Raw genomic sequence first — 11011 nt, forward strand, 5'->3', positions numbered from 1 at the left:
TTTTTAAGAACCCTTGTTGTGGAAAAATGGGAAATTAGTACTGGGAAATGACATGTCGAAGGGAGAAGGGGCCTGAATTTGGAGGAAAGTGGCCCAGTATATGATTGGCGTAAATATGGAAGAGAACCTTTACAAAATAAATATTGGTATTTGAGGCTTCTATACAGTTGAAAGGTATGTATAACATATAATGCAACTGTGCTTTTTTGCGAATTCCCACTCCCTCACAGCGAGTCCCTAATCTAAGCTCACAAACTGCTGTCTGCCACTTATTTCAAAGAGCTGCATACACAAACCTTCCACTGATTTAAAAAGAAATCCATTTGCTTTCTCCTGAACATAAAATGGAAGGTGCCTGCTTGGGATTATGGTGGCCAGAGATGAAGGAGGTCAAAGGCCATTGAAATTTTTTAAGAGTTTGGTAGCAAATGAACTTTTTGCTTTCATTGATGATCACTGAACATTCGAGGAGGTAGAGCACAGTTGAAGAGGAGGCACATTTTGTTGCAGATCCCCCTTGTGTTTCACTGCCTACCAAACATGCCATCACATATATTGCTATGGTCACTTCCAGACAGCCTGTTTATATTCATCCTTGTGGAGTGGTGGACTTGCACAAAGTATGCAGAAGTTGATTCGGCAACATCAACCCTTTATCAAACATTCATTCCGATTTGTCTGCAGGGAAGCTTTGTGACATTGCAGCAATCTACTGTTATCCCAAACTTCCCAGAGCAGTTGCCTATCACACAAAGTTGGGGGGGGGCAAGTTTCTTTCAGAGTGCCAAGCCAGTTTTACGTTGTGAACAGCCCTGAGATCTATAGATGAAGGGAGGCATACAAATTTAACAAACAAATACAGTGGTATTTCAGGTTAAGAACTTAATTCATTCCAGAGGTCCGTTCTTAACCTGAGGCGCACTTTCGTTAACATGGCCTTCTGCTGCCGCTGCGCCGCTGGCGCACGATTTCTGTTCTTATCCTGGGGCAAAGTTCTTAACCTGGAGCAACCACTTCCTGGTTAGCGGAGTTTGTAACCCGAAGCGTCTGTAACCCGAGGTACCACTGTAAATAATAACTGTGCCGCCTGAATTTGCTGGTGACTGAATCCCACCAGAAAATTGCAACAGTCTGGGCAACATCCTATGAGAGGCACAGGATCCGATCTTCTTTGGCATCTGCTCCCCAGAGTTGGGGAAGTCACACCTGTTTTGTTTGCTCTCACTCACCTTGTTTATTGACAGGAGCGAGCCAGCGGTCAATCACACGAAGCAAGTGGATTTAACTCTTCATTAGGAAATACAGGATCTGAACAGGAGTGCAAGGCCAAATGAGCACCGCAACGCATCTCTGGTAGGTCTTGCCCCCATGAAGTAGAGTGTGATGCAGAGCCAGAAGGGGGCATGGCTTGGGAGAGTACCACGATAGGGATCTGTGGAGGCCTGCCTTTACCCACCCATTCCTGACCTGACACTCTCCAGACCTGGTTTAGAGTGAATAACTGGTTATGTTGCGATAAATCGGTTACCCTTTTTAAGTTACTGCGAGGCTTAAATGGGTATGGCTCTGGAATTTGCCTCTCGCACAGGTGCAATTGTTTTCCCCAAACTTGGGAGGTCCAACACAACATGCAGTGATCTCCACCCCCTATTACAATGCAGTTGGCAGGCCAGCCCTCCACGTTTACTCAGGAGTAATTCTCGCTGAGTTCAAAGGGACTTACTTCCTAATCAGTAACCTCAAGGGTCGCTGCTTTGTTTTAAAGCTGTCAACTTCCTCCTGTTTCTGTCTGTTGCAATACAGACAGGCAGCATTGCCATTTTGGAACAGGTAGCTGGGTAGACATTTGGAAGAATTTCATTCAGTTAAGACATAGCTATCCTGTTTCTCCATCCCTCAGAGGATGGCTAAAGCATATTTTTTTATGACTAAATAAAAAAACCATAATGAAAACACAAATAAAACAGAAGGAACGTTATCAATAGGCTTAAAACCCACCGACTGTTTGCTGTTCTTGCATGGGCTCGGATTCTTCCACACTGAAACCACCACCACCCTGCCTTGAACATGCCCACAATTTATTGGGCACCAACTGCTAGCCCCTCCTGCCACAGGCCAGCCAAAATAAATGCTCTCCTTAGATAGAGCTCTCAGGACTGAATTTTTCAAAATCATGTCACTAGATGGCAGCACTTACCTGTAACCACATCAGGGCAGGTGAGACAGGACATATTAAACTGCAGAGTTGTCACCAGAAGAACTCCTAAATAAGGAACACATTGTGAGACCCTAAGAAAATGACATATTGCCTGTGTCACAACATTATGAGTCATCAAAGTCAGACCCCACCTGGAGGCCTGTGTCCAGTTCTGGGCACCACTATTTAATTCTTCTTCTTCTTCTTCTTCTTCTTCTTCTTCTTCTTCTTCTTCTTCTTCTTCTTCTTCAGTGATCGCTTGTAGCCAAGTAAGATTGTCTTCCATGAAAAGGGTCTTAACAGTGAGTCTGTAAGTGACTGTGGAGGCTAATTCTGGATCCACACGTCCTTCCACAGTGAGGACATAGGTTTCTGGGTGGGAGTTGATCACGGTAAGGGTTTGCCAAGCATGCCTTCCTCTTAGCACGTTTCTTCCTTGCGTCCTGAGTTCAAGTGTCTTCAAAGCCCATGCCACCTTTGGTAAAGGCTGTTCTCCAATTGGAGCGCTCGCAGGCCAGTGTTTCCCAGTTATTAGTGCTTATACTAGATTTTTTAAGATTTGCCTTGAGAGCATCTTTAAACCTCTTTTGTTGTCCACTGGTATTTCAATTTCCATTCTTGAGTGGGGAATAGAATAGTTGCTTTGGAAGATGATAATCAGGCATCCAAACAACATGACCAGTCCAACAAACCTGATGTTGAAGAAACATTGCTTCAACACTGGTGATCTTTGCTTCTTCCTGTACACTGACATTAGTTTGCCTGTCTTCCCAAGTGATGTGTAAACATTTTTGAAGACACCATTGATGAAATCTTTCAAGGAATTGGGACATGGTGTTTATAAATGGCCCATGTTTCACAAGTGTACAGTAAAGTTGGTGGTACAGTAGCTTTGTAAATAAGCATCTTAGTTTCCCTGTGAATGTCCCATTCCTCAAACACTCTGCGTTTCTATCAGCAAAAAGCTGCACTCACAGAGCTCTCAGGCAAGGCTGGATTTCATCACTGATGTTGGTCCTTGTGGAAAGATAACTGCCCAGGTAGGAAAAGTGATCAACACTTTCCAATGTTACACCATTAAGTTGGGTTTGTGGCACTGAAGAGAGGTTGTTTTGTGCTTGTTGGTGTAGTACTTTTGTTTTTTGGATATTGACCAATGGGTCAAGTTTTCCGAAAGCTTCTGTAAAGATATTTAGGATGTTTAAGTTTAAGGATATGGACAAGCTGGTGCATAGGAGGGCAACCAAGATGATCAAGGGTCTGGAACGGTTGAAAAAGCTGGGTATGTGTAGCCTGGAAAACAGGAGACTGAGAGGAAATATGATAGCCATCTTAAATATCTCAAGGGCTGTCACATGGAAGGTGGAGCAAGCTTGTTTTCTGCTGCTTCTGATGGCAAAATCCAAACCAATGGATTCAAATTGCAAGAAAGGAAATTCCAACTAAACTGTAGGAATAGACATAGCTTTCTGAGGGTAAGAGCTGTTCAACAGTGAAATGGACTCCCTCGGAAGGTGGTAAAAAGGTAAAGGGACCCCTGACCATTAAGTCCAGTCGCGGACGACTCTGGCGTTGCGGTGCTCATCTCGCTTTACTGGCCAAGGGAGCCAGCGTTTGTCTGCAGACAGCTTCTGGGTCATGTGGTCAGCATGACTAAGCCACTTCTGGAGAAAAAGAGCAGCACACAGAAACACCGTTTACCTTCCCGCCGGAGCAGTACCTATTTATATACTTGCACTTTGATGTGCTTTCGAACTGCTAGGTTGGCAGCTCACCCCGTCGCGGGGATTCGAACCGCCGACCTTAGACTCCTTCATTGCAGGTTTTTAAGAAGTTGGATGCCTGTCAGGGATTCTTAAGCAAAACCGTAGCTATGGGACTAGCCAGGTGAAGCCCCCAGAGGGGTGCCATTGCGGCTCTCAGGATGTGTGTGTGTGTGTCTATGGAAATGCATGTGGGGTTTGTGTGCCAAACTAGGCATTTGACCCGGGTGGAACAACACCTAATTTTATCCCTTCTTTAGCTAAATGATTTGTGTATTGCAGAGGGTTGGACTAGGTGTGCCATATTTATTTATTTATTGGAAGTGTTTATAGCCTACTCTTTATTGAACATTTTCAATCCCAGAAAAGGGAACAACATAATATAAATAATGAGAGAAAAGTGATATAGATGTATTTCAATTGTTTTTAAAAGCACTTGATATATCTATCTATCTATCTATCTATCTATCTATCTATCTATTTATCTATCTACTGGATGACATGGAAGAACGTTGCTTCAGGAGAGTGAGGAAAATTCTCAGGGATGATTCACACCCTGGCCAGCACTTTCTCCTGCCCTTGGGCAGATACTATAGAAGCATGATTAGTTGCACCAACAGGGTAAAGAACAGCTTCTATCCATGGGCTGTTAGGCTGCTGAATGAAAAGAAAACAACAGGGCAACTGACTTTCGGGTTTGGTGGGTGTGCATCAGTAAACGAGGGGAATTAAGATAAGGTTTCCAGATTTTTTTCAATGAATCTGGGGACACTTTTCAACTTCAATGGATTTTGTATGGGGACTAATTTGTAAATCCAGGGACTGCCCCTGGGAAACGGGGATGCCTGGTAACCTTAAATTAAGACTAAGAGAGCTGAGTGGGAGTGCTCGTGTAATCTCACTGTATACAAGTTGTACAAGTATTTCAATCTACGTGGTGTACAATGTAAAAATAACAGTGAACGTTCTCACTAAAACAAAGACACGAAACGCAAACAATGCAACAGTAGTATAAGGAGAGGATGTTAAAAACCAATAAAAACAGGAGCTCTGGGTATTCAAACAAATCAAAACCTGGGCATTGGTTTTAGTGAAGCGTAGATGTAGGTGGTGAAATCAGAAGGAAGCTGAATGCCTGCAGCACTTAACACTGGCTGTTGCAAGGGCATTTCATAGCAAGCATAGACTGCAATATCCTCTGTTGTTCCTTTCCAGGTGCTATGCTGTGAGCAATGCTTAAACATTGCCGTGCTTACTGACATCACAGCGGTTCACCCCTATGTCCCAGGTCTGGTCCCTGACATCTCAGGGTCTGGGATGCTCCTAGAGCTGAAAGGGTCATCTCGTCCAACCCCCTGCAATGCAGGAATCTCAACGAAGGCATTCGTGACAGGTGGACACCATGGCTTGGCAACCCCAATCGCGAACAACAAAAACAGCCCTCCTGGATCAGGGCAAAGGTTGCCCACCTAAGTCCAGCAACCTGCTTCTCACAGCGACCAACCAGCTGCCCGTTGCGGGAAGCCAGCAAGCAGGTGCTGAGCGCAGCAGCAACTCGCCTAGCGCTGAGCATCCCCAGCAGCTGATACACGTGGAACGTTGGAGGAAGCCGACCCGCAAGTTGCGTCTTCGTCCTCCGCGGGTGTTGATTCTAAATTTCCCCCTCCGCGTGAGTCTACGGGCTGCCGAGTCCCCGCCCCTCAGGACGGCCGTTGGGCGGCGCGCCGGGGGAAAGAGGAGAGAGGCTGCCGTTGCTGCCGCCGCCGCCGCGCAGGCGCAGAAGGCGCTGCTGTGAGGCGGCCGCCAGAGAGGCCTGGCGCGCTAGGCGCCGGTGTGGGCGATGCTGCAGATGCGGGACTCGGTGGAAGGCGTCGGGCCGGGCTCCTGCGAGGGCTCCGGGGGGGCGGCGCTGCTAGTGCCCGCGGCCGAGGCCGACGTGCCCTTCACGCCGACGGGGGAGCTGCCGCCCAGCTCGCCCTCCGCCTCGCTGCTGGCGCAGGCGCCGCCCAGGCAGACCCTGCGGCCCCTCAGCGTCCGAAACCCCACCCGGGGGGGCCGCCTCAAGGAGTACTTCGTCTTCCGGGTGAGGAGGGGGGAGGGAGCGGCGGACGCCACGCCCACCTCTCTGGCGCCCGGGAGCTCCTCTGCGGGTAGACTGCCCCTGTGGCTGGAGGCTCTCTTTGGAGAGGAGAGAGAAAAGGTCACGCGATTCTGGGCGCGGTTAGGGGGATATTCTAGTGGGAAACCGTGGCTTGGAGGCTCTGGAATGGAAGAGGAGCGCCGAATCGTAGAGTTGGAAGGGACCCTGAGGGTCATCTAGTCCAACCCCCTTGCAATGCAGAAATACGCAGCTGTCCCACACGGGGATCGAACCTGCACCCTTGATATCGTCAGCAGCTGAGCTATCCAAGGACACATAATTTTGGGTGGGGGCCTGGGGATATTCAGTGGGGTGGGGTTGTTAGACTGTAGTTATGGAGAGAAGAGAGAAATTTACTTTTGAAAGGAAAATATATTTGGGTAGGCCGCCCCTGTGGCTGGAGGCTCATGTTTGGGAGGGCGGAAGAGAGGAGACCAAAGGACAGTGGGGCAGTGAATAATTTGGGGCAGTGAAGAATATTTAGCAGGGAGTAGATTGCAACTGTGGTGAGCAGACAGACAAGAGAAGGAAATCAATTTTCAAGAGAAAGAATGTCATTCTGGGGGTAGACTGCCCCTGTGGTTGGAAGCTCTGGGAAGCAGACAGGGAAAAGGGGCATGTAATTTTTTTGGTGGGGGGAATATCCTGGGGGTAGATTGCAATTGTGTATGGGGGCCCTGTTAGGGGTGAGAAGATGTCAATATTACTCTAACTGAGGAAAAAAATTTTCCGTTTTGTTTTAATTTAGCCAGGAACAATAGAGCAGGCAGTGAACGAGATACGAGTGGTGGTGATGCCCACTGAAGATGGAGAAGTGCAGAGTGTATGGCTGCTGACTGAGTAAGTAGCAGATCTGATATGCAGTTTCAGTGCAGTTTCCCTCCTTTCATTCTTTCCAACAAAACAGCTGAAACTTAGGAGTGGTGGTTCAATTAACATCAGAAAAGCAAGCCAAACTGCATGCAGAAGATCTTGTGATTTGGCAGGAGAAGTCTTTACAAAGTTCTTGACTGCAACCTCTTTAAAAGAAGCACTTGACCATGCCACCCCCAGGCCTCCCAAAAGCAGGGTGAGATGTAAACAGAATGACCAGGTGCAGGAACCAGACTGACTTGTTTTGATCCAGGCAGTAAGGCAGGGGTGGGAAACCACAAGCCCAGAGGCCAAAGGTGACTCTGCAGGCCTCTCCATTTGACCCTCAGGACTCCCACAAGTTCCACTCCTTGCGTGTTCTTGCCTGGCTAGAATTTTTATTGACCCAAGATCTGGACAGGGGTAGAGTACACAGACCTATTGACTTTTGCAGAGCTGGAATGTATGGTTCAAAGGCAAGGATCATATCCATTGCTCTGCCCACTTTTGCCTCTGCCTTAGAAGGTGCAAGGGTGGCCCACAAGCAATGATTTAGAAGAGGTACTGGTAAATTATCACTCCATACTTCTTGATTACAGGATTAGCTAACCATGCCACAAACCTTTTAGTGTGTATCTAACTGCAGTAAAAATAGACTTTCGATTTAAACTGGGATGGGCATGCGTACAAATAATGTATTTCTTAAAAGCCCTCCTCACTTTATCATCTGTATTTAGTTTAGGGAGATAAACCATGCTAACTCATCTTTATTTATTTTTTCCCCTTTCCAGAATTGATCACTGGAACAATGAGAAGGAGCGCTTGGTTCTCATTACTGATTGGTCCCTTTTGATCTGTAAATATGACTTCATCAGCCTGCAGTGCCAGCAAGTGACCAGAATATCACTTAACGCCGTTGATACAATTTCCATTGGAGAATTTGAGTTTCCTCCTAAATCACTGAACAAGTGGGTTCTGATTCTGTTTCCTTTGTTTTGTCTATCTTGTAAATTCCACTGCACTATAGAAGACTTGCAGTTGTTAGCTCCTGTCTTCTAGTAGATATGGACTATAGAAGCTTTTTGCTTAAGCTGCTAGCTTCCGGATCTCCATTTAAGCTCCTCATGCATCTTTAATTACTGCAAAAACTATCAGGTTTCACAGTGTAACATATTTTTATATAGGCTGTGTGTCATTGCTTTCCCATAAAGCAGTTTAAATGGTTGCAGAGTTCACAGAAACTGCATGGCTGAAGGGGGAGCTTGAGTGAGCACACAATCTTTCCCTTTTTCAGACGAGAAGGCTTTGGAATCAGAGTCCAGTGGGATAAACAAAGCCGTGCCTCCTTCATAAATAGATGGAACCCATGGTCCACAAATGTGCCATATGCCACCTTCACAGAACATCCGATGGCTGATGCTGATGAAAAGATTGCATCTCTTTGTCAAGTAAGGTGTTGCCATATGTGCGTTCTTTGGGTGACTTTAGTCGAGGTCAAGTTCTTTAGGTAGAAATCATAACAGAACTTTGGTAAGGTACCACTGTACACAAGACAAACCAGTATCCTACACTTTGTCCTTTCTGAGGGTTTGATGGAAGTGTAAAGGCTTGATTTGGAGGAGGAGCTGGGATTGATTTTAGCTGCCTTAATATCGTTCTCCATTGCTACTGACCACTTCTCCACTTGCCTTTTAAAAAAATATGTGTCTTCTCTTTGGTTTTCTTAGCACAAAATCCACCCATCTAAGCATACATGCAAAAAACAGTTGTTTGGTTTACTTCCAAAAAAGGTTGACAAGAGTTTGCAGTAGACAACTTGATGCCAACTGAAAGGTCTTGAGACTTTCAAATATATAAATTTGTAGGTACATCTAAGGTTTTGGACCTATCCTGTGAGGGTCGTTCTTTTTTACTGCTGATACTCTTGCTATGCCAACCTCATGGTTTCAAAAGTAACTTGCCATATGGCACTGAGGGATGCTGTTTGAGAAACAAGCCCTATTCCAAAGTCCCATTGGCTGTGCTAATTGTATGGCTTCTTACATCCTTCTGTTATGGAGTTAGAATGAAACCTGTTACAGTGGTGCCTCGCAAGACGAAAAGAATCCGTTCCGTTCCGTGAGTCTCTTCGTCTAGCGGTTTTTTCGTCTTGCGAAGCAAGCCCATTAACGGATTAGCGCTATTAGCGGCTATTAAAGGCTTAAGGGATTAGTGGATTAGCTGCTAAAAGGCTATTAGCAGCTTAGTGCCTTAGAAAAAGGGGATGGGGAGTGGAAAAAAACCCCAGGAATCGCAAGACATTTTCGTCTTGCGAAGCAAGCCCATAGAGAAATTCGTCCTGCGAAGCACCTCCAAAACGGAAAACCCTTTCGTCTAGCGGGTTTTCCGTCTTGCGAGGCATTCGTCTTGCGGGGCACCACTGTATTTCATGGCACACTTCTGGTGAGGGGTTTAAAAAAGCGCTTGAGCCATTTGCAGTTAGTTGTTCACGGATACAGAAGTTCTGCAGTGTTGGTTTACTGACTATCGTGACTTCAGTATAATTAACAGGTATGGTTTGTGTTTGTTTTTTAAGTTGGAGAACTTCAAAACTCAACTGATCCAAGCTGTGAAGAAGGCCCACAAGGAGTGCCCTCTGCCTGGGAGGGCAAATGGAGTTCTGCTGCTGGAGCGCCCTCTTCTCATTGAGACCTATGTGGGATTAATGTCTTTCATCAATAATGAGGCCAAGTTGGGCTATTCAATGACAAGAGGCAAAATTGGATTTTAAAAGTCTGCTTCCAAAAAAAGGGTGGAGAGATCACTGCCTATCAACTCCCTGGAAGAAGAAAGAGAGAGAGAGAGAACAACATATAGAGGAGTTTCCAGCTCATCTAACAAGTCTTGCTTGTCATAAAATTCATTTGGTGAGTCAAATAAATATTCCAGTGAAAAGTTCTTTCCCTCCGTCAGTGTGTCTGAAGTAAGCCACCTGTATATTTTGAAGCATGGTTTCATTTTTAACTCCTTTCAGTAAATATATTACTTTTGCAAGTGTCATATTTACATATGCTTGAGGTTCTGTTTTGCAGGGATAAAAGTTATCTCTCTCTTCATTTAAAGAGAGCACCTGTCGGTTTGACAGGTTGTGAACTGTTTTGCTAATGTGATTATTTTGTCAGAACCCAAGTTATTTTCTGTTAATCTTTGGAGACTGCACATTTGAGTGGAAATGTGGTTGAGTGATGGTAGTTGCCTTTAATAACCTTCTATAGTCAGATGCAAATGCATCTAGCTACAGCTTCTCGTTGCAGTCAGATATCCAAAGAAGTCTCACTGTGAACACACAAGCAGCAGTGTCTGATTTTTATATTAACTTTTGCCACATGGGATCAAGTTGTTTTTTTTTATCTTACAAGAAAAGGGAATTTTTGATTAGCTTTCTACTTTGTTTTAATCTAAACTAGATGAATAGCACCAAAGTACCTCTCTAATAAGAGGGCTAGGAGAAAAGACTATGGACATTTCCTTAAAACTAGACAAACCTGTATCTCTTAAAAGTCAAGTATATAGAGACTTTCTGCTCTATTGCATGAATAATGTTCTGTGGCTGGGATCCAAAGGGCCATGTGAGGTTTGTGCATAAGGATTTATCGGAAACTCCTCATATCCTTCCTCGAAAAAGGTACCCCAAAAGGTCACTGATCTTTCCAGGCGGCATTCAATGAGATAAGATGCTGCCAGAAGGGAGGAAATAGCAACCATGCCAGCCCTCCCAGTGCCTGCACATGAGCTTTGGCTCCCGGCCTGTGTCACCTTTGCTGGTTGAATCTTTCTATGCTTACTGAAAGTTTGTCACTAATATGCAAGAAATCCTGCTTTGGTACTGGTAAGCCAATGTTTTATAGTGCTTATTTCTCTGAACCATTTTTTTCTCTCTCTGAAAATTTGTGTCAAAATATATGGTGCTGGAATGGAACCGAATGCATGACCTTTTTTTGTCTTAAGCAAGGTATATTTAAGCTTAATAAACTTGAAGTAAATGTGAATCTTAACTGTTATTTATTCCTTGTGGCAGGT

At 45.2% G+C, this 11011-nt stretch overlaps 1 protein-coding gene across 1 annotated transcript; it reads left to right on the forward strand.

Annotated features, from left to right (window-relative positions):
- The first annotated feature begins 1091 nt into the window (after positions 1 to 1091).
- Positions 1092 to 10980, forward strand: TPRG1L (tumor protein p63 regulated 1 like). Its single transcript, XM_083452262.1, has 5 exons — positions 1092 to 6043; positions 6849 to 6940; positions 7744 to 7920; positions 8247 to 8400; positions 9528 to 10980. Exons 1-5 carry the CDS (start codon positions 5801 to 5803, stop codon positions 9720 to 9722), a joined length of 861 nt encoding a protein of 286 aa, XP_083308388.1. The 5' UTR covers positions 1092 to 5800; the 3' UTR covers positions 9723 to 10980.
- Positions 10981 to 11011: the final 31 nt, after the last annotated feature.

Source organism: Podarcis tiliguerta (genome assembly GCF_965153285.1).
Source record: "Podarcis tiliguerta genome assembly, chromosome: 8".
Lineage (NCBI taxonomy): Eukaryota > Metazoa > Chordata > Lepidosauria > Squamata > Lacertidae > Podarcis > Podarcis tiliguerta.